We start from the raw sequence: 22,565 nt of genomic DNA on the forward strand, positions 1-22,565 counted from the left end.
ATCGATAATTTGATTTAAGAATCATGTACAACCACTTTTAGAAGTTGCTGTTTTGGCTTGTAGTGAAGGTGTTTTTCTCACAAGTGACTAAGCATTTTCGTAGACACCAATTTACTCATTTTTCTTGAACAGGTAAAAATCATTCCACAAAATCTATGTTGTACGTGTCAATCCTTAGGCAATCAATTAATACAAGCATGCAACCTTCTAGACTTACACAACAGCGCTTGTGCTAGTTTCTTAATTCCTTATTGCACACTGCTATAACAAGTACTTGTTTAAATTCAGAATAATTATGGGCTATTCTGTTGCTCAACGTGGAAAGAAGAAAACAGTTCACATCCAGCTTTTCATTTTATTTACTTTTATGCAACTTGATCTGATTTCACATATTGTTTGTTCATTCTACTTTTACATGCAAGACATCTTTCTATTTTGCATATATAACAAAAGGGGGTTCTGATTTCTCAATTTCTGTCCCCGAAGACGGCAAAAGTTCCTTTGAGTGCTTTTTCGAGCTACTTCTTGTCATCAATCCATGCAAATAAGCACTTCCACCCGTTTATATGACAGTGCCATCTTCTATTGTTGCCTTCTCCAATATGACTGTGATTCCTGATCGAATGTAAAATCCATCTTCTGGTCTATCTGCTTCTTGAACTCCCTACAGACCAATAATTTGCATGTTAATAGGTAACATCATATCATAATACTAATGACTTCTGCTTCACAATTATCCAAGATTAGCAAAATATAACCTAACAAAATTGGCTCAAATGTAAAACCAAGATAAGACAATCATGCTTACATCTTTGTTCGTGATGATGACATCTTTCCCTATCTTTGCATTCTTGTCAATTATGCAGTTTCTTCAACAAGGACAACAGGTAATAAAGATCAGATTATTAATAGGTACATGTTAAACCAAGTCTTTATCATTATAATGACACATTGTAGTTAGTGTCAACTTCTAAAACCAACATGTATTGTTCATCTTAGGATGAGATTACCTAATTTTTGTATTCCTTCCAATCCCAATGGGAACCTTCCCCTCTGCCAGCAGAGAAGCAATTTCTGATTCAGTTTGGTAATAGTCAGCTCCCATCATTACAGTGTCCTGTAAAAGGTGGTTTTAGAATTTGAGATGGTATGAATCCCAAAACAGAAAGGCATAGCAATTAGAATACTAGGTTTAGAAATTGTGATAGTTATTACCTGGAGCTCAACACCATAATCCAAACGTGAACGTTCCCCCACTATGGAATGTTGAACGATACATTCCCTTAGGAAACATCCATGGGAGATTATTGCATCCACAATCTGCGGAGAAAATCAAGTATTGTGAGTGACACATCTCACGAAACTACTAGAAAAGTTTTCCAATTTGTGGTCAAAATCATACCCGGCATTTGTCTATCTTTGTGGGTGGTAGGAATCTTGGAGAGGTGTAAATGGGTGTTTTGGGGTCATAAAATTTGAACATTGGATTCTGCAAGAGAGGAGCACAATACAGATATTAGTTTCAGGACACTGACAATTTGCTACATTCTATCAGCTACTTGAAGTCTGAGTTTCATTGTAATTTAACCATTACTGATTACACTGTTGATTTGTTCTCCTCTGAATTAGTATGCTACAATTTGCAATATAGACTGTTATTCACTTATTCCCTAACTCCCAAGATACAACAGTTATAATATGTTGATTTATTTATGGTGACCTTATGCTAAAAGAACAACCACCGATCTGTATCACACAGAAAGCAAAATAAGGGAAACTTAATATATGCATCTCTGATAGTGTGCCTATACCTACAAATTAAGAATACCAATAAATTACAAACTTGACAAGAGTAAATATCTTGACCTCACCTCTTCAGTAAGAGCCAAGTTAGCATCGTAAAATGATTTTATTGTTCCAATGTCTTCCCAATAGTCATTGTATAAATACGCCTGAAAGAAGATAACAGACATTCAACTTTTGTATTGTTACCTCATTTAGCAGTGATCAGTTCCTTGCAAATGCAAGATATTCACCCTTCGAGAATAGATCCAAACATTTGAAAGGAAATATGATTAGTGCAGTTTCTCTTACCTGGACATTGTGTTCCCTCACAGCTGCAGGAATGATTTCAGATCCGAAGTCATTGGCTGTAGGATATCTCCATTTCAAAAGTTTGAGTAAAACATCAGTCTTGAATACATAAACCCCCATAGATGCAATATATGGTGACTTTTTTGCCTCATGGGGTAACAACCCGAAATCAGAAGTATCTGCTTGCTGCATACAAACAACAGGAACACATAGTTACAATGAGAAACGACATAAATATACTACGATCACATTATTATGCTGTAACATATAACTTAATATGTTTTGTACGTCACTGTGTGATGCTATCCAATGATGTATGACAATTCATTCTGGATATACATATATATATATATATATGTGTATGTATATATATATATATATGTATATGTATGCATGCATGTATATATATATGTATGTATATATATGTTCGGTCTGATAGTGACCAGGAACCTATTTCAGTAGAACATTCATTGGCCTAGGGACTTACCATTGCTTTTAGATCAGGACCCTTTGGTTTTTCTGAAAAATGGATGATGCGACCTCTGCCATCTACCTTGACCAAGCCATAATCTGATGCACGGCTGAAAAAAAGGTGATTGGAAATGAGACTTGAATAATATTAAACTTGGTCGAATGTTGTGTCGAGGAAGTTATTCTATGGTGACTCCTTCCTTTCCAATGGAAGAGAATATATTCTCCAAGTAACACAATGGTATAAAACAAAGAAACATGCCACTTCAGAAAGAAAAAAAAATGCAACAAAAAGAACCACAAGTAAAAGGTGACTAAACACACCTGTCACCTACAGCAGCACATGATACTGTAATATCTGCATTTCTGTCAACGTGACTCTGCATATTTATTACAAAATAGATAACCAGTAAATAAGAACTGCGAAAAAGAATGAAGAAACACTCCTGCATGTCTAGGCAAAATTGTTAAAAGACTTTATGTCTAGGCTCTTAATTAAGAACAATTAACCTGCATACCTGCACAAGGTCCATGTAATCCATTCGGTATAGATGATCTCCGGCCAAGATCAATACATTCTCAATGTTTTGGTTTTTGGCATCCTACAACATTTTCAAACTATCATCATTCTATTCAACTTGAGAGGAAAAAAATATGAGAGGGGCACGCAGTATATAAGAAAGATTATACCTCAAATACCCATGTAAATTGCCTCACAGCATCTGCGGTTCCTTGGAACCATTTCTTTCCAGCTTCTCCTGGAGTTTGAGTAGCCGCCAGAACCTATTAAGTATTTGAGTTGTTCTGTCATATTAAATCATAATGAACAAAAACAGTGACAGGTCAACAATCATTCTTGTGGCTTATACTTCTCTACCAGTCACAGCACATAAAACCGTATCTCCAATAAAAACATAATAAAATTTTATCAACACTTTACCATTTCATGTCTTATTCCCCACAGACATATCTTGCACAAAAAACCAACCAGAGAATGATGTATGAGTCATTTATGATCTCTAACAATCACCATCCTATTTTGGATACATACCTCCACACATCCATCGCCGAAGTTGATTCCATTTCCAAAATAGGTGCGGGAGATGTGACGGTTGAGGGATGCAGAGTTGAATTGGGTCAGTACAAATATTTTGTTGAGGCCACTGTTGATGCAGTTGCTCATTGGGATGTCTATAAGCCTGTAGCATCCTCCGACAGGAACCTACAGAAACATACTTTATCATCTCATCTCATCATGAAAGTGGAACTCCAAGAAAGAAATGAGTTTTACTCACAGCAGGTGTAGCAGCTCGTTTGGTGAGAGGAAATAGTTGAATCCCAGGACCCCCTCCCAGAATGATGGAAACAACATTTTTTGGGTCAGCCTTTCTCCTGAGAAACGCTGGCATTTGAAAAGCCTGAAATTGAAATTCAAAACGAGAATATTGCGTGTTTGGTTTCACATCCCAGATATAGAAACTATTTTTGTTAATCTCCAATAAAAATATAATACAATTCTACGTTGCAGACGTGATTTCTTAGTTCTTAATGTGCTTCCAAACACACTGGTCAAGATCATACTGACCAAGATCATAAAAACTGGGAGTTAGAAAGTATAAAATGGATCCAACAACAGAATTGGACTTACCACTGATTCTTTGGTAGTACTTGACGTAAGAACAGCAGAAACAACACCAGGTTTGGCCTTCTTCACCCTCTCCTGGTTTCTCAAACTTAAGGCCAATTGATTAATGATCCAGGGACTGTAATTAAGGCTCCCTTTGAGTCTCTCACCTAAAAAACCACCATCTTGACGAAAAATATTGTCTTTTCTCGAGTTTACGAAATGGGTATTCGCTTTCAAGGTCACACAAGCAGACACCATTGTGATTGCCTCAACACTGAGAAAAACCTCAATTTCAGGTACCCCAGATGGTAATGATGTGCGACAGTTCAATTCCTTGCAAAAGGACAACCTCCAAATCTCAAAAGCTTGTACTTTGAAGTTGCAACTGTAAGCAAACCAAGTGAAGTATACATTACATTATAACAGTACAGCACAAAGCTGGAGTCACAGTTGATTCTGTCAGAAACTTGAAAGTGACACTAAAATAATAGCAGTGAATGGAAAGAAAAGAAAAATCTTACTTTACAACAGTAGGAATATGAAAAGAAAAACCAAGGAATATGAAGAAGTAAAAACTCAACACCCCCAGTTACTTGGAAAGGAATTTTAAGGCAAACAGTTAGAATATGAGCTATGAAGAACAAGAATTGAACTAACATGTGTTGTGTTTATGATGCAAATGGGAATTCAGAAAACTGATCAGAGGGAGGATTTATATTACTGGAAAAGGCAATGAAGGTGGATGAGTTGATAGTGAATGTGATCAAGTGGTGTGAAAGGTTGTGGTTGCCTTTATTGGCTTGTGAGCCTGAGTTTTCACGAGAAAGATGGGAAAAATCTCACGCTTTGGTATAAATCAGTTTTCAAAAACTATAACAGAGCATGTGAAGTATAATTAAATAATGTTGGTTTGCTTCTATGATCTGAAGATCATGTCTAGCTCAAGTTTCTAGGGTCCTCTTATAGAGGGAAAAGTCATTAGGAAACAAACAAATGTCAATTTCAGGCACTAGCCGTTCGTGAAATCAGAGGAAAGTTTTGAGAAAGAAATATGTAAAATTAAAGCTAATTTCCACGGTTGTCATTTGACGACATGTTGCAACATTTCTTTTTGTTGATTATGAGCATGATTTAACTTATCTTCGTAAACATGATTATTGTTGAACTTGATTGAGTTTGATAGGGTAGTTTTCATTCTCGCCATTGGTAACTGGCATTTCCCGTCCAAGAATATAACAGGTTAAATCAAGCAACTTATGCTCAAACATCTTCTATCAATGTAATGATAATGATGATTAAAATTTTCTCACTCGGTTATATAAAAGCTTAAACATGTGTTATTTACTAAAAGATTAAGAGTAGGTTTAGTTTGAAAAATTGCATATTTTACCGGATCCAAGTGTATACGTAGTTTAATAACGAAAGTCACTTAGCTCTAAATCACCCTTTCAAATTCAACTTCCTTAATTTCATGAAATTTGTAAATTTTCAACGTCAGTAGTTCCATAATTTCAGCTGTACATTTCTCCCGTATACATTCATTTCTTTCAAATATTTGCTATAGTTTAATATGACCATAGAAAACCTTTTTTAAAATTGAAAAATAATTGAACTGAATTTTCGATATGTGGCTGTATTAAATATTGAGAAGGAGGATTTACTATTTATTTTACTCATATTTATCATGATTTATATCGGTTAATTTAACTGTTTCTACACAGAGAGATTAAAGAAATCAGTCTCATGGAAACAATTATTTTAATTTGATTAAAAATGTTTAAAATATTCAAATCGAGGTCTATATACATTGATAAATTCAATTTTAATAGTAAAATAGATACTCATGTATAATTTAATATTTTTTCTGTCCATTTGTGGATAAGTGGAATGAGTATTAATATACCCATATTTATACACAATATTATTATAAAAAAATTCTTATCATTAATAATAATATTGTTTGAGATTTTGAACATAAATATATTTTATTTCCATATTTAAAATGGTATTACCATAATTTGAATTTCGAACTAGTAGCTATCAATTATTTAGCTGAGTTATAAAATCTATCACTTAATTAACTACAGATGGTGATTATAATATCAGTGTTAGTACCAACTTTGACCTAAATAATTTTTTCTTTTTAAATCCCAAAAATGGTGTCTAGTGGTTGATTGAGTGGGACCCATTTAAGGTACAAGCTACAAGTAGATTATTCGTAGGTGGGCCATAGAAGTCTCCTCCAGATTTTGGATATAGAGTCCAGCATCAGCATTCACGGTTCTCAATTTCTCAATGTGGGCCCAGTTGGGCCGAACTCAATTTTTTTGTGTTTGTGGATCTCGTGCACTCTCCAGCTGAACCCTTCCCAATGTTTCCCACGCACCAATCAATAGCCAAGTAACCAACCAATTATCATTATTTGTATTTTATTTTTATTTTATCATTAAATTTTTAAATATTATTTAATGTAATGTTTTGCAAATTTATTTTGTAAGGTTTTCGGCTGGTATATTAAACTGTATTTTTATTTTTATTTTTTTTTGAAAAACGTGTTCTCCCTTAGTACGTTCGACCACAAAAATTCCCTAAAATATAAGAATTTTTAGGCTTAATTGTTTTTTTTATGGTGATCATAAATATCTTAAGACGAACAGGAAAGAATAATTTCTTTTGTCTTAAAAGTTTCTTTGGGTCATTCTCGATTAATTTTCAGGATAAGATCAAACTTGATATTTTTTTTCAAATTGATTTTATTATAATATCAGAATTTTCTATTAAAATCAATTTGGATGTGCATGAGATATTTTTTTAAAAAATGTATTTTTTAATGGTGAATAGACATGACAAAATGGATATTGCATTTTAGCAATTCGTTTACTTCGGTTTTTAGATAAAAATCTCACTTACGGTGAAAAAAGAAATATCATTTTAGTAAATATAAAAATAACGTAACGTGGTTAGACTGATTAGGGTTTGTATTCAATATCCTCTCGGATCTTTGAATCACCTATTGATATTTATTTATTTATTTTAATTCTTAGGAAGGGGTATTTAACCTTCTAAATTTTATTTTATTTAGTAAATAATTACCTTAACTTTTTTTTTTCTTAATTGATCCTTGGATTATATATGTACAATACACACTTTAAATTTTAGTTTTATTGCAATCGATCAATAAATCTTACTATATATCACCATAAATTTATCTTATATATTTGAGGTAAATTATTTACACTAAATGTCAACTATTTATCATTTTTTTGTTATATTTTTTTGTAAAAGTCAATCATTTTTAAGGATTAACAGGAATAAAATTAAAAATCTAGGTGTCAAGTAAAGTTCATAAAGAAAAGTTTAGGAGATTAAATATTATTTTTATTACTTTTTCTATTTAACTTTGAATTTTGTGTTTAATTTGATAACAAATAAGTGAACTAATTCATTACATAATTTAACAATCGCCTAAATTTTTTAAAAAATATAACTATAATCAATAGGACAGCAAAATATGAGAAATCATTATGATTATGCATGACATTGAAATTATTTATAAATTGAATCCTAAACAAATATAGAAAAATAATTTTATACGAAATAAAGTTGGACAAAAATATAAATATAATCCATATACACAATAAGTTTATTTTAGTTACAAATTCAAAATAAATAAATATTGAACTTAATCGATATTAAAAAAATAAATGGTTTTTTGGTATGAATTTAATCCATTAAAGTTTTCAAATTGAATTCCACTTTGAAAGTGAGTGACATTGAATTTCAGATTCCAAAAACTCTTGTAAGTGTCATGTAATGTAACATAATGTCGACAAAAAAATGAAGGGCACAAATCAATTTGATTTATATTGTAAAGAGAATTACTTAAAAAAATAATAATTGATTTTAGGGTTCAAAAGAAACAAAAATACTACAATCCAACGTAGGGATCATAATGAATGGGAAGATGGACGATTCACGTTGAAGGGTACATTGAAAGCAGATAAGGATTACACTCACGACTGAGAGAGATTGATGGAGAATTGCAAAAAAAAAATATAATTCAAACTGGTTTGTAAAATAATATTTATATTTATTTATTTATTAGTTAATTTATTAAGGAAATTTAATTCTATAAATCGATTTTATATATGATTGAATTAAAATGTAGATTTAATATTAATTAATTATATTATGAGAAATATACTAACTAGTCTATAATTGGATTTCAATTAACCTTATTAAAACAAAAAAAAAAATAGTTACTAGTTAATTATTTATGATGAAATATAAGATTAAAGCAAAAAATATTTAGTCATAATCAACTTTATTTTCGCTATTTAATTTTTGTATGTGGATTTTCTTTTGTTTTTTCGATTTTCAATTAGAAAAAGTCATCTATGATAAATTTACAAAATTTGGAAGAAGAGACATTCCCAGTTTTCAATTCAGACAATACCAACTAATTTTTTAACGTATTTTGTTTGATTTCTTGTTTGTTTGATTTATAAATTGTTGGGTTTCATTTGGCTCTTGACATAGATCGGACACGTGTCCCACAAATATAATGAGGAACACTTATCATAGATTTAACATTTAACATGGTTTCTAACGTTTGGCAAATTAGAGGGTGGGTGTGTAAATAGAAGAAAACAAGGTACAAAATGACAAAATTCACGTGCTATGTTTGCTAATATTATGCTGCTAATCATAATCAGTGGATAAGTAGAACGCTAATAACATTATTTTCATGTTCAAAGAAATGCATTCAACTTACATTACCTGTCTCCCTTTTCTGTTTCATCCTTCAATCAAATTCTGAACTATTTTATTTCCAAATTATTAGAGAATTTAAGTTTGAGTGAATAAGTACAAATAAAATGATTATAATAATTTTCAACACAAAATTTTAAAATAAAGATTTTATGAATCTTTTTATTTATACATTATAATTATATATTTTTGGTTTTATTGAATTTCTAACCATTACTTTTTCACATTCTCATGCTTTTTCTTAACTTGGATATGCAATTATCTAATACCTTAATGGATGTCTAGTTTCAAAATACTATTAAATGGTACTATTTTTCCATCACTTGTTTTGATTTTGATGAGAATATTCAGTTTAGCTTGTAAATTGACCTTAGTTTATATATATTAATCCAGTTTAGTTTAAGAACATAACAGCATAAATAGTAACTGAAAGTTATGATGCAGAAAAATCAAGGAAAGAACTTGGAAATGCAGTTATTATTGTTGAGTGTGTGGACGATGTTAGTTTTAGGAGATTTTTCTTGGCTGCTCTCCAACCATTATTCCAAGTTCCTTCTAGAAACATGATCAAGAAATAGATATTCAAAGTTATACTTGTGAAAAATCAATAATTTTAACTTGTTTAGATAGTTTTGATGGAAGAATGGTCATTACATCAAATATGTGGACTTCAAGCAATAACAAAAAAAAATATGGCTGTCACTCAATATTATATGATGGCTTTTTGACTTTACAAAGTCGTATTTTGAGGTAATAATAGAAATTCTTACATTATAACTTTCCTGATTGTATTTGATATAGTATTATATGACATGTTTTTATTATAAAATGAATTTCAATACAAAGTTCTGCTTTTCATTTAAGTAAGATTTCTCATGCAACTTTTTTTTAGCATAACTTTACATTTTTTGAAAAAAATTCAGTCACTAGAGTTAGAAGTCTCACATCAACCAGAGATGACCAATTTATAATAGATAAATGAATATAAACCTTACTTTACAAACTGGTTTGTAGAGTTGAGTTAGATTTATAAGTAAGTTGTACGATAATTTTTATTTTTTTTTATATTAAATATCTAAGGATACACTATGATATATATTCGTACTTGAAGTATAGACTTACTATCCACATCAGATTTTATTATGATTATTATATTCTTTATCAGTATTTTTATTATTATTTTTTAATAATTAAGGTTTTATTAAATATTTTTGAAAGAAAATGGTTTAGTTTTATTTGTGAAATATTATGAAGATAAGTAAATATCTCATAAGATTATATTAAAAAATATATCAAAAGTTACCATTTTGGTACAATTCATTTAAGTATATTTTTTAGGTCTAATTAGCTAAGCCCAATTCATTAAGTGAGTGAGAAGACTAAGTCACTCAACATCTCTATTTTACCCTGTGGGTGGGTAGGTGCATGTTGCGAAAATAATTTTCTAGACTTTTAAATTTATTTTATTAAAAATTATTTATTTTCATAATTTCAAGGTTCTTTACCTTAATCAATAAATAATCATAGCTTAAATAAACAAAGATTACTCTCTTGCAAAAAGATATTTAAACTTTTCAATATATTATTGTACGATTTAATATATTTTTCAATATCTTAAGAGTTATTTTTGTCATTTCCATATGACACACAATTATCCAAGTTCAGGTACACCTGATACACTTATTGAGTTGTGGTAAGAATCCAAAAACAACTTTCTTTTTAATGTTAATCGATTTGGAACTTTAATAAATCCTACATGCGAGACAACTATCCAAGTTCACATACATCTAAAACACCAATTGAGTTGTGGTGACAATCCAAAAACAACTTTCTTCTTGGTATTGATCCATCGATATGGAACTTTAATGAACCAACCATTACTTAATATTCACATTTACTTCTTTTTTTGTGTAATATCCGTAAGTTGTTGACTAGTGGTGTTAAAAGTTGTTTACTATCAAAAATCTGAGTAAAATGTTTCAATTTATCTCTCTGTATATATACATTACAAAAGTTGATACCCCAATGATCTTAACTAGTGATTGAGGATGTTAAGAAGGGAAACTCTGGTCTTTATCAAACGCCTAAACAGAAATTCAAAACCTTCTTCAAGATCTTGAACAAGCGACTCCACTTTCTCCAACTGGTTTTGCAGTCTACTAATGTTATCAAATTTACTTGTATGGGAAAACATGCAGGATTGCAATGCTTCATCAAGTTGAGCAAATTCACATTCATCTGCCAACTTTGAGCACCCTACTTTCTTCGTCTGCATAAGCTTGGAAACCAAACTCCAGCTGCTTGACTTTGATTGTGCACTCCCTGAGATCAAATGAAGTAGCGTCTGAAATGCTGATAGAGTGACCACTTCCACGTTCTCCATTAAATTAACCAAAGCTACTGTTTGATTATCTTTGTTTGCAGGTGATGACATGCTGCATTTTCTTGGGGTACCCTTCAAATTTGCCAAGGCTTTTGAGATGGCCCTTTTGACCACCTTTCTTGAAGTCAAGAACTTCTTAATCTCTGATCTGAGCTCTACTTCACCCCCCTTTCTCCTTCTCATAATCGATTGAAGTTCTCTCATGCACTCTTTTGTGTGCAGTAGAGAGTCTTTGGCGGTTGTGCACACATCTAAGAGCCTTAAGGATCCATTCAGAAGCTCATCCACCCAGTTTTCTTGACTCTCACGGTGAAGTGCTTCTTGAGTGAGGGGAAGCTGAAACAAATTTTCTACACATTCATGTAGATCTTGCAACCCTCCTAGCTTGTGGCTAAGGGTTGAAGAGGAAGAGGAGGTTTCATGGGAAGCCCTTAACCTGTCCAAGTGCTCATTGCATTGTAGGATAAGTGGGTGTGCTCTAGAGGGTAAGCTGTTTGAACGAGCATGGAAATGGGATTTTGAGTTCAACTGTGAGGTTGCCATTTTTTCCTCAGGGGAAGAGAAGGCTAGATGTTGAGAATAGAATTCAGTTTTTTGATCTACCTTCTTGCTAATGCCATCTTCTCAATATATATATAACAGTGTGTTGAGGACACAAGGAATCTCACCTTAAACTAATATCAATAAGTGCTAACAAATCAAGATTTGGATCTAAACATGATCACATAATTGTTAGGAAAGTGTCTCCCACATGGAAACTCTCCAACTAACACTTTGCTCCGTTTTTCTCTCTCACTTCGATGATTTACCATAAAAAACATGCATTTAATGATGTAAATTGATCTGCACGTGTGGACTACTTGATGTCTTAAACAATGGCTGCAGTACTGCTGAGCTTGTCTCTCATGCAGAAACAAGAACTGCATAACTCTATTTCCCGTTTATTAAAATAAAGCTAACATTGTGTGAGAGAAAAGAAGGGGGAGAGGTGAAATGGAGCCTGAGCCTGTGTTTCTGTTGCATCTCATTGATTTAAAACAAAACTGTCTAATGGTCAGGAACACGAGGTCTGTAAAGTAAGAGAACAAATTGAGTTGAGATTCAACTTCCATCCAGTGCCATGTGCTCAACATATATAATGGACATTTACTGAAGATGCAAGGAGTCTCACATTAATGAGTGCTAACTAATCAAGATTTGAATCCAAACATAACCTTATTAATGTTAGTGCAATGTCTCCCACAAGGAATCTCCTGACAACTCGTTTCTCTTAATTAATATGCTATCATGCAACACACGGTTTGCAACAACTGCTTTGAAAATTAGTTCTTTAAAAAATGTATTTCACTGTCACCCCTCGTGTGCATGTGTAGACTTGTTCGATGGCTAAAGCACAGGCTTAGGTCACGCTGGCCATCGGTTGCTGCTACATGTGCATGATTGAATAATAACCAATAGACTATAACATCTATAAGTGAACTGAATAAAAGAAAAATGTTACTGAGCAGTTGCTTTTCTGCTTCTGTGACTCTAGAAGTAAGAAAAGTGTTTACTGTTCTATGATTCTTTATTTTCATTTATGTTAATGGTGAACTTTTAGGAGGAAAAGGAAAGTTGAAAGATGAGATGTAGAGGGTAAACACAGGAACTGTACAAAAAGATATAGATGTTGAAGTAACAATAGTTTGATCCTCAATCGATATGTATTTAATACATTATAAACAAATGTAATCACATTCATGTACAATTGTGACACTCGTGGGGGAAAATTGAGGGCACAAAAATCAAGTAGATACTATGATTAGTGGTTGAAGATGTTGAGAAGGGAAACTCTGTTTCTGATTAATTTTCTTGAGAGGTGATCAACACCTATTTCGAGATCATGAATGCACAGCTCCAAATTTTCCATATCACTATGAAAATTGTCAATAGACGAAAGCTTGTGACTGACGAGAGACTGCAAGGCTGCATCCACCTTTTGAAATTCATTTGTGTTTGATTCTTGAGAGTCACAAGCTTCTCTTTTAGGCTTCATCAACTTGGATATTGCTGACCATCTGCTGGGTTTTGAGTGTCCTTTTTGGCCAGAGATAAACATCAGCGTGATTGTTTCCGCTTCATCTGAGAAGCTAAGCATACTTGAAGTGTTATCGCTTTTGTGCTTCAAACTTTTCAGGGTCTTTTGAATTTGCTTCTTCATCTTCTTTCTCATAACCAAGTATGTCACACATTCAACTGCGAATCCATTTTCACTGCCTTTCTTTCTGCGATGATGCAGAGAACTTTGTTTTCTTTTCAATAGCTACCATTTTGTCCTCCTGAGAAACAGATCCTTTAGAAAGTAATTGCAGATTTATTTGAAGCCCGATTTCTCGTGGTTGGCTTTTGCTTTATATATAGGAAGTGAAGTTACATATTATGGGAGACAAGGAATAATATTTTTTCCTCAAATGTCACCTAATGAGTATGCAATTCTATCATATTGATTTGGATATCAACATCATCACTTGAAACGCTTTCCATGCATCCAACCCATCCCACAACTTCTTTATTTATAAGATAGGAATCACATGGCAGATTTCAAAATGGCACATCTTGAGAATATAATAGTTGATGTGTGTGTGATGATGCATGCATTTGTAATGGGAGTTTTTGTGTGGAGCATGAGAGGAGTTATTTAGTAACATAATTGACTTTTGAGTCTTATGATTGTCTGCCTATAACAGCTCAGATTAAGGACAGGTGGAATCTTCATCTTCTGATATATTGGTCACTTGTTGGTGGGGATGCTTATGTTCAAGGAGCAAACTGAGTGCCGAAAGATGGTTCAAGGAACACGCCTAGGTTTATGACGCACAAGTTAATAAAAAAAAGATGATTGTTCAAGGAGCAAGGCTCACCAAGCTTGAGTAGGACTGGAGGTGCAGCAGCCTGTTTTCCCTCCACTGCCAAGAGCCGGAGGTGGTCGCTGCTCTGTGAAACCAGCCTCACGCTGTGCCCTCCTGTCTAAGAACCAGGAAACCGATGCCTTCGCAAAGGTCCCATGGACCAACTCTCAGCTTGGAATGGGCAGGCCAGCAAGTTGCAACCTCAAGACCAGCTTAGCTAGCCATAGCCTTGTTCAATCATCCTCTTGCCCCCACTCAGGTCACAAGCTGGCGTTACCCAGCCCGGCAGACAGACATGTACGTCAGAAGATTTATAAAGACTCTTTTATCTAATATTCTGAACGGTGTGGGACTTGGAAATGGCAATATTCAGTACTTAGAGTCTTTAGTTGGAAACTGAGGCTTGTTCCTTCCCGTCTATTTTCTCCATGGTATGATATGATACATCATAATACATTATAACCTTGTAACCCAAAGGTTTCGTTGAGTCATTTTAAGGTGATGAGAAAAACATAAAAGTGGCATTTTAAAGTGTTGATTCCACTTTGATTAATACCCTCGCAGAAAAACTTCAATTTGGATTATATCTTTTAATTCAATTCTTTATGGATCTCCAATTCGGAACCATCGGGTCCAAAGAATGAAAATTTGTTTGTGCACCTTCATCATTTCTTCTTACACCCCTTAAGTATGATAAAGGTAAAATAACACCTTTTATTAAAATATAAAAGATAACTTAATTTTCTCTAAATACCCCTTTACGTCCTCCATCCTCAATCAAGGTTTTTTTTAAGAACGGTGCAATTCGTTGTAAAAGTTATGTAAATAGATATTTTCTTAAAAACTTACTAAGATAGAAAAGTTGTGTAAGAAGTCATGGTGAAGTAAGACAAATTTTTATCAATGAAGGTAAATTTGTGTTAGTAGTGGATGAAATTGTTTGAATCAAACACAACTTCTCTTAACATTAATGAAGTCATGGAACTTGAAACCTTGAGACGACTTCAAACTAATTGAATAATAATGAAAGTTGTGGAAAGTCATCACAAAATAAGTTGTTGGCATAACCTTGACCTTGACCTTGAAACTATAGTTGGACGACAATATAGTGATCGTCCTAGTTAGTTTTTCACATGAAATGAGTAGAATATTTGTAAAATTAATGGAAGCAGAAACCCATGAAAAAAAGTATCAAAAAGGGATAAAAAAGCATCGTCAGGGTATGAGATAATTGGGTTAAAGCATGGTCTGCCATGTTGGAACATAGCTGGCCGAGTTAGAACATAGTCAACCAAGTTGAAACACAGTCGATTGGATTGGAGAGGTGAATGAAGTGCGATGGTCGTCGGAGGAAGTCCGTTAGGTTGAATTAAAGAGACTAACCCTAACTCTAACCATAGTTAACTAACCATAGTTTTTTAATTGTGATTAACTAACCCTAGTTAACTAATTATGGTTAATTCACCCTAACCCCAATCATAACAATGATTAACTAACTATAACCCTAACACTAACCATAATTCTAACCCCAACCATAACCATAAACTTTAACCCTAAATCTTAACCATAATCCTAACTCTAAATCCTAAACCTTAATCTAACCATAAGTCGAGTTTCATTTTCTTTACAAACATTAGTTTCTCTTTTCTATGTATAATTAACAAACTATTTACTCAGCTAAAAATAAATAAACTTTACCATAAAAAAAATAAAAATAAAAAAATGAGATAATATGACTTGTTAATATCTAATCAATCATAAATCCATGAAATAGAAGAAAACGAATTGAACAGATAAACTAAAAGTTCAAATTGATCAATTTTATTTTTATAATTTTATTATTTTCTATTCTAATATACATAAATATAGATATAAACGCTAAAAAAACACATGATTATATAAATATACATATTTTCATCTTTCATATAATACAATGCAAAAAACTATTCTTTTAAAATATTTTTCATTTAAAAATTACCAAGCTTAAAATATGATCACCATAGGAGAAACTTGAATCTTTGAAAAAAAATCACATATAAACACTTGTTGATCTACCTAAAATCAAAATTTAGTTGAAAGAAAGCAGGTGACTATTCAAGAAAAAGAGACATTTCATTAGGTAAGAAAAAAGAAACATAAAAGGTAAGATGGTGACTGAAAATTCTGTACTAAGGAGTGAGAGTTTATTATAATAATATATTATTACGTAAAGTATTGTTCAATAAAGATTTAAGAAACCAATAAAAAGAACCTATTTATTTCTTTTGTAAGATACTTGCAATATCTTCTGAAACTGATATATCATTGGTGGCGATGCTTATGCAGTGTTCCAAAATGCACTCAGTTTGCATTAAAAACAGACATTACATTTATAAAAAAAAGTAATTGTTCAAGAGCAAGGCTCACCAAGCTCATTTGAGGACTGGAGGAGCAGCAGCCTGTTATCCCTCCACTGTCAAGAGCCGGAGGTGGTCGCTGCTCTGTGAAACCAGCCTCACGCGGTACCCTCCTGTCTAGAAACCAGGAAACCAACGCCTTCGCAAAGATCCCATGGCTCAGCTCCTGACTTGGAGTGGGCAGGCCAGCAAGTTGCAGCCTCCAGACTAGCTTAGCAAGCCATAGCCTTGTTCAATCACCTCAATGCCCCCACTCAGGTCACAAGCTGACGTTACCCAGCTCGGCGAACTGACATGTTTGTCAGAAGATTTATAAAGACTAGTTTGTCTAATATTCTTAACAACATGGGACTTCCAAATGGCAATATCAAGTTCGTAGAGTCTTGAGTTGGAAACTGAGGCTTTTTCTTTCCCGTCTATTTTCTCCATGGTATGATATGATACGTCGTAATAACCCAAAAGGTTTCATTGAGTCATTTTAAAGTGTTCATTCCACTGTGATTAATACTCTCATCAGAAAATGTTCAATTTTGATTATATCTTTTAATGTACTTATGGATCTCCAATTCGTGTTAGTCGTGGCCCTTTTATGCATACTATAAAACTGAGATGAAAATGTCTCTCCAATTTTATGTTTGAGTTAATATTTGTGTCTCTAATTTTGAAATCCCTATGAAATTTCTTTTATTCACAATACAAATTTCATATGCTTATGAATTATTACTTACAAATATGTTTTTGGGCCTTGTATTTATTTGACAGGCTAGAAATATATTGTTTTGTGCAGACTGTAAATCTGAGATGAGAATTATGGTTTCTGCTTTTCACAGTTGATAGAAAAGAGTGGGACTTTGGGGGTTATCACAGCAGCATGAAAATTGTATAAATGGAATGAATTTTTTCCTATTTATCTTCTTTATTTTATAATTTCATGGGCATATTGTAATTGCCAAAGCCGTAAGAGCTTGTTTCTTTTATATTTATCTATTGGTAGGAGACTGTGGTAAAAGTTCAATTTTGAAATAGTTTCTCATTCATCATGCACCCATTTAGCAGAAGTCAAATGTTTCTTTGTGCTTGACTGATGGTCACATTTGATGATTGTGTTTCTTTTAAGGTTCCATGGAGTAGGCTTGGCCAAGATCCAGTCCCAGTATATTTGGATTGCATTTTCTTACTAGATGAATCTGCAACTCAGTTGGGGGATGTTGTCCAAGACGCTAAGAGCTGATTAGAGGTAAGAATTCAGAAGTAAGATTTAGATAAAGTGTATTCACTTTGGGTTGAAGATGATTTATTTGAGGCTCACTTTTCTTCCATTTGGCAACAGGAGATGGAACTGAAACTTTGGGAGAAATCACAACAGTTAAAATCAGAAATGGTATGAATTTCACTTTTACAAAACTGCACCACTGTCACAAAACTTTTGCTTGTTTCTTGTCAAAATCTGTATATGTTAACAATCGAAACTATCCCAGAGTTGAAGGACAAATTCCAGCCTTACCCCCAAACCTCAAACAAAATGTTTCGCATGAAAGTTGGTAACAAATTTGCCTTATATTAAGAATTCCTTATATCAACTCATGTCTCTTTGTGCCTGCAAGTTTCTGTATGATTAAGAATACCTTGTATTAACTCATGTCTCTTTTTCTTTAATGTTAAGAACCGATCATGGTTGGGATCCCTCACTGGCACCATCATTTGAAACATGAAGCTTTCACTTTCTAATATTCCCATCAGATATGAGGATAGTGACAGGTAATAGAAAATTTTGGAATGTTTTGTGATGGAAATTAGATCTCTCAGCCTTTTATACCCTTTTATTGCCTGGTATTTTCCTTTGTAGCAATCAGGGCGATCGTTTGCAGCTGGAGTTATGCTGGATAAACTCTCTGCCGCGACAGTTGATGATACCGGGAAAGAGACTTCTATTACTTGAGGTACACTAGATTGCATTCAAATGGTTTTCATGTGACTGGTATTGGCTGTAATGATGAAATTCTTTTGTAAGATTAAGATGCTTGTTCAATTTTAAAACTGAGATGAGAATGTCCCTCCAATTTTAAATCTGAGTTAATATTGTGTCTCCAATTTTGAAAGCCATATAAAGTTTCTGTTATTCACAATGGAAATTTCAACTTAGGTTTTCCAAAGAGTTCTCGAAGCGTATGCTACAAAGCTCTTTGCTAGACTCCCAAAGGGGGGAATTGGAATTGTTGCTGCAGCCACAAGCGTGGATGGACAAACAAAGGTATTTTCAAAGCAACTGGTTATTCATCGTAGTGAGAAGTTTCATATTAGTGCTGTCAAACAACTTTCATTATGTGTGTTTTTATTCTCTGTATATCTTTTTCGGTTACTCTTCTTTTTCAAGAATTTATAAACTTTTAAGCTTTCTCTTTTACTCTCTTGGTTTTTGTAAACGTTAGATTTTTTTGTTAAAAGGTAAGATAAGCCACTTGATTGGATCTTGATGGTTGTGCTGTTCTGTCTGAACTTTATATTTGTTATCCCTTCCTTTTTCTGTTGTACTTTTCTGATTTGCAATTACTTGATTTCATAGAATTTTACAACATTGAAGCTTTTAGATTTTTCACTAAATGCTTAACAAGATGGCATGCATGTTTATAACTTGGTATAAGACTCACTCACGGTGCATTTTGCAGTTATGTCAGTGGCATTTGTTGGACGCTCCCTGTTTTAAACATTTGTTGATCTTATGGGGGTTTCATTATCTAATGCATTACTTTGCATGGATGCTAATGACCCTCCAAAAACCTTGGCTACCATGCAATTAATTGGTTCCATATTTCAAATGTAAGCTTTAAACTTTTAGACATATTGAATAAATAACTTCTTATAATCTTAACCTTATCTACCTTGTGATTATCTTTTACTGCTATGCTGCTTCTGGATTTTCTTGAAAGCTGACATTTTTTTCAGGTTAGTTCCACAATTTCACCAGCTCTTGAGGCTGCAATTGAATATCAACTTAAGATATTGTCAGTTTGCATCACATATGGAGGTCCTGCACTCCTTCGCTACAAGGATCAATTCAAAGAAGCTGTCTTCTTTGCTTTTGACTCACCATCTTGGAAGGTCTTTTTATTTCCATTGGTTCCTAATCTATTTGATTGTTACTTCCAATGATAGGTCAATGAAGTTGCTGATCATCTTATCCAATGGATCAGTATAAGTATGTATATATAAGTGTTTGACTATGTTTATTTAGTTTTTTCTGCTCTCATTCTATGGTTTTATATCTTTCTCTGGAAATTCAAATGTTAAATTTTTTATTTCATAGGTGTGTTCTTAGTCACCCTGATGATGTTGCCCTTGAAGAATGGATTAGCACAAAAGGTTTTTCCACTTAGGTAAGCTTTATCCCAAAATGGCATATTCCATGAGATGAAGAAACTCATTTTGCAAATGAGCTTATAGACATTCACTTCCAGTTAGCTTTGGATGATCTGTTGAAAATATGCAAGTGTAAAATCCATGCAGACCAAAGTATGAGAAATACCCATGTCTCAAGTAGTTTATAATTTCTTGCTGATAAAAAAAGTTGTTTATATTTTACGTCGTCATCCTTAGCGAGATAAATTATGATACCTCAACAATGTTTTGATTTTATACTTATTACCATGATCAACATAATACCTAAGAATGAAAATACCATCGAACTTACTAAAATTGTGGAAAAAGACTGTTCTAAGACGTAAACTATCATTTTTTGATACACCTTTATGTTTTTCTAAAACAGTTTGATGTTTATATTATGTTCCTCATGTCAATTTAATGCTTGAGACATGATAAATGTTTATTGGGTTGGGTTGGGTTCGGGTTCGGGTCCGATCTGGTCAGGTCGGGTAGGGTCAATTGAGTCAGGTCGGTTGGGTTGGGTTTGGTTCGGTGCGGTGTCATGTGGTGCGGCGCGGTGCGGGGTTAAGGTCAGGTCGGGTTAGTTTGGTTCGGTTCGGGTATGATATGGTTAGGTTGGCCAGGGTCAGTTGGGTTAGGTCAGGTCAGGTTGGGGGGGTTCGGTTGGGATGGGTTGAGTTCGATTCGGTTGGGTTGGGTTGGGTTGTGATGGGTTTGGGTTCAGTTGGATGGGTTGAGTTCGGTTCGTTTCGGTTTAGTTCGGTTGGTTTCGGTACGGTTAGGTTCGGGTCCGATTTGGTCAGGTCGGTTGGGTGGGGTCGGGTTGGATTAGGATGGGTTGGGTTCGGTTGGGTTTGGTTAAGTTGGGTTCGGTTAGATTCGATTCAGTTGGGTTGGGATGAGTTCAGTTGGGTTAGGTTCGGGTCGGGTCAGGTCGGTTGGGTGAGGGGGTTGTGTTGGGGTGGGGTGGGTTGGGTTCGGTTCGGTTATGTTGGGTTGGGTTGGGTTGGGTTCGATTCAGTTCAGTTGGGTTCGGTTGGGTTGGGTTCGGTTGTGTTCGGTTGGGATGGGTTAAGTTCGGTTCGGTTGGGTTCGGTTTAGTTGGGTTGGGTTGAGTTGTGATGGGTTGGGTTCGGGTCCGATCTGGTCAGGTCGAGCATGGTCAGTCGGGTCAAGTCGGTTGGGTGGGGTTCAGTTAGGTTCGGGTCGGTTGGGTGGGGTTCGGTTTGGTTTGGTTCGGAAAAAAAGATGTTTTAGATGTAGTGGTAGCCTAAAAATAGGGAGACTATGTTATTTTAGTATTAAATTATTTTATTATAAATAGTTTTGTTATAAACGAGTTTTATTATTTTAAAGCATATTAACTATTATTCTAGAGTTCTCTATCTTCTCTCTATAGATTCTAACACCTCGATCATCTAGCCTATGTTTTTACTCATTTTTTTATTTGCACATTTCCCATCTTACTAACTTAGTTATTAATTTGTATTGTCTTGTTTGAATGGATGACTTTTAATATTAGTCATTGTTACTTATGGTCCAAGGATTCTCATACTGATTTGGTTATTTTTATTTTGTAATTTGATGATGATAAGTGTGAAAAATGTTTGTTTTCATATTTATAAATGAGCTCAAAGTTGTAATTATTCATGAAATAACGTGTTTTCCTCGTTGAAAAGTTGTAATGGGAAGTAGGAAAGTTGTTTAGGCAATTGTACAAGAACTTATACATATGTGGAGTACTATCAGATGTTTCTCGCTAAGCCAGCCTTTAATAGCTCAACTAAAAAGATTATTATTCGCTCAACGTACCAAAATAATTCGTTGAGCGAATTATGAACAATTAAAGGATATGCAGTTGATTATTCGCTCAGCGCATGATAGCTGTGTGCTCAGCGGATTAATTAAATCATAATTGGCTTTTAAGGTCGAGACAGACCGAAAACATCTCAGGAACTTCAGAAGACTACTTCAAGGCATCAAGACACCATTTTTGCAAGGGATTGCTTCAAATGTGCACGTTCTAGATGACTAAGAGTAGTTAAATTTCTATTTCGTTGGAATTGGATGTAATGAACTCAATGTGATGTAATTTTCCTATTCAATATATCGTTGTTTGTTCATATGCTCTTTCTTGAATTTACTATCATTGAATGGAAATATAATGTTATTTGATTATCTCTGATCTCTTGAAAGTAATTTTGAACATAGACATAGATAGAGGACCTAAGTGATCTGGGCGTTAGGGATAGATTCAATAACTTGGTCATTCTTAGCATCATACTTAATGCAAATTGTATGTTAAATTGACTAAGGGATTAACAGTTTAATATGTTAATTTAGAATTAATTGCTAAGTGATTAGGACTAGTATGTCTTGATGTGAATGTTTGAATGAAATAATGAAATATTGAACAGAGTTTTATATTAATATGATTGATGAAATCTAATTCCTTGCACACGAGTCTCTTAAGAAAAGATATTTGATTTTACCATTTAATTACTTGAATGATTTGGTATACTTGAATGATGATTTGGTTACTAATAAATTAATTG

At 33.5% G+C, this 22,565-nt stretch overlaps 4 protein-coding genes and 2 non-coding genes across 13 annotated transcripts; 1 reads left to right on the forward strand and 5 right to left on the reverse strand.

The window, feature by feature from the left end:
- Nucleotides 1-320: 320 nt before the first annotated feature.
- On the reverse strand, nt 321-5,127 carry LOC124831570 (glucose-1-phosphate adenylyltransferase large subunit 1-like). 3 transcript variants are annotated; one of them, XM_047305596.2, is made up of 15 exons: nt 4,914-5,127; nt 4,214-4,577; nt 3,861-3,983; nt 3,617-3,787; nt 3,256-3,348; nt 3,084-3,167; nt 2,890-2,945; nt 2,582-2,675; nt 2,095-2,280; nt 1,872-1,952; nt 1,403-1,489; nt 1,216-1,320; nt 1,011-1,117; nt 809-869; nt 321-664 (listed from the first exon to the last, which is right to left on the reverse strand). In XM_047305596.2, the coding sequence occupies exons 2-15, from the start codon at nt 4,448-4,450 to the stop codon at nt 563-565; spliced, it is 1,587 nt and encodes a 528-aa protein (XP_047161552.1). In that variant the 5' UTR covers nt 4,451-4,577; nt 4,914-5,127; the 3' UTR covers nt 321-562. The 3 variants fall into 3 exon arrangements, with proteins under 3 accessions (XP_047161552.1, XP_047161551.1, XP_047161553.1); XM_047305595.2 differs by having other exon boundaries at nt 4,850-5,127; XM_047305597.2 differs by having other exon boundaries at nt 4,714-5,127.
- A 5,798-nt stretch (nt 5,128-10,925) lies between these two features.
- LOC148202072 (uncharacterized) lies at nt 10,926-11,936 on the reverse strand. Its single transcript, XM_088110620.1, has one exon. It carries the CDS (start codon nt 11,886-11,888, stop codon nt 10,998-11,000), a length of 891 nt encoding a protein of 296 aa, XP_087966746.1. The 5' UTR covers nt 11,889-11,936; the 3' UTR covers nt 10,926-10,997.
- A 1,076-nt stretch (nt 11,937-13,012) lies between these two features.
- Nucleotides 13,013-17,058, reverse strand: LOC148202073 (uncharacterized). Its single transcript, XM_088109516.1, has 3 exons — nt 16,870-17,058; nt 16,640-16,768; nt 13,013-13,647 (listed from the first exon to the last, which is right to left on the reverse strand). Exons 1-3 carry the CDS (start codon nt 17,056-17,058, stop codon nt 13,147-13,149), a joined length of 819 nt encoding a protein of 272 aa, XP_087965642.1. The 3' UTR covers nt 13,013-13,146.
- On the reverse strand, nt 14,216-14,520 carry LOC148202074 (signal recognition particle RNA). Its single transcript, XR_015785378.1, has one exon.
- On the forward strand, nt 16,538-20,262 carry LOC148202075 (uncharacterized). Of its 6 annotated transcripts, none has more exons than XM_088108819.1 (10): nt 16,539-17,059; nt 17,747-17,866; nt 17,960-18,010; nt 18,108-18,170; nt 18,293-18,387; nt 18,476-18,569; nt 18,773-18,880; nt 19,296-19,446; nt 19,573-19,825; nt 19,934-20,262. In XM_088108819.1, exons 5-8 carry the CDS (start codon nt 18,338-18,340, stop codon nt 19,425-19,427), a joined length of 384 nt encoding a protein of 127 aa, XP_087964945.1. In that variant the 5' UTR covers nt 16,539-17,059; nt 17,747-17,866; nt 17,960-18,010; nt 18,108-18,170; nt 18,293-18,337; the 3' UTR covers nt 19,428-19,446; nt 19,573-19,825; nt 19,934-20,262. The 6 variants fall into 6 exon arrangements, with proteins under 6 accessions (XP_087964946.1, XP_087964945.1, XP_087964950.1 ...); XM_088108824.1 differs by having other exon boundaries at nt 19,573-19,728; XM_088108822.1 differs by having other exon boundaries at nt 18,108-18,166.
- LOC148202076 (signal recognition particle RNA) lies at nt 16,611-16,915 on the reverse strand. The gene has a single exon (XR_015785386.1).
- Nucleotides 20,263-22,565: the final 2,303 nt, after the last annotated feature.

This window comes from Vigna umbellata, chromosome 3, assembly GCF_029865625.1.
Source record: "Vigna umbellata cultivar VRB3 chromosome 3, Vumbellata_1.0, whole genome shotgun sequence".
Lineage (NCBI taxonomy): Eukaryota > Viridiplantae > Streptophyta > Magnoliopsida > Fabales > Fabaceae > Vigna > Vigna umbellata.

Bases quoted from the DNA above. Each gene is read 5' to 3' on its own strand.
- LOC148202072 (XM_088110620.1), bottom strand. From the start codon at position 11,888: ATGGCAACCTCACAGTTGAACTCAAAATCCCATTTCCATGCTCGTTCA.
- LOC148202075 (XM_088108820.1), top strand. From the start codon at position 18,338: ATGAAGCTTTCACTTTCTAATATTCCCATCAGATATGAGGATAGTGAC. The intron at 18,570-18,772 runs GTACACTAGATT...ATTTCAACTTAG, and splicing joins AGAGACTTCTATTACTTGAG to GTTTTCCAAAGAGTTCTCGA. The intron at 18,881-19,295 runs GTATTTTCAAAG...TGCATTTTGCAG, and splicing joins GCGTGGATGGACAAACAAAG to TTATGTCAGTGGCATTTGTT.
- LOC148202073 (XM_088109516.1), bottom strand. From the start codon at position 17,058: ATGGAGAAAATAGACGGGAAAGAAAAAGCCTCAGTTTCCAACTCAAGA. The intron at 16,769-16,869 runs GTGATTGAACAA...ATCTTTGCGAAG, and splicing joins ACCTGAGTGGGGGCATTGAG to GCGTTGGTTTCCTGGTTTCT. The intron at 13,648-16,639 runs GTGAGCCTTGCT...ACAAAATGGTAG, and splicing joins CCAGTCCTCAAATGAGCTTG to CTATTGAAAAGAAAACAAAG.
- LOC124831570 (XM_047305596.2), bottom strand. From the start codon at position 4,450: ATGGTGTCTGCTTGTGTGACCTTGAAAGCGAATACCCATTTCGTAAAC. The intron at 1,490-1,871 runs GTGAGGTCAAGA...CCTCTCTTGCAG, and splicing joins ACTTGGCTCTTACTGAAGAG to AATCCAATGTTCAAATTTTA. The intron at 870-1,010 runs GTAATCTCATCC...TCCTTGTTGAAG, and splicing joins GGAAGGAATACAAAAATTAG to AAACTGCATAATTGACAAGA.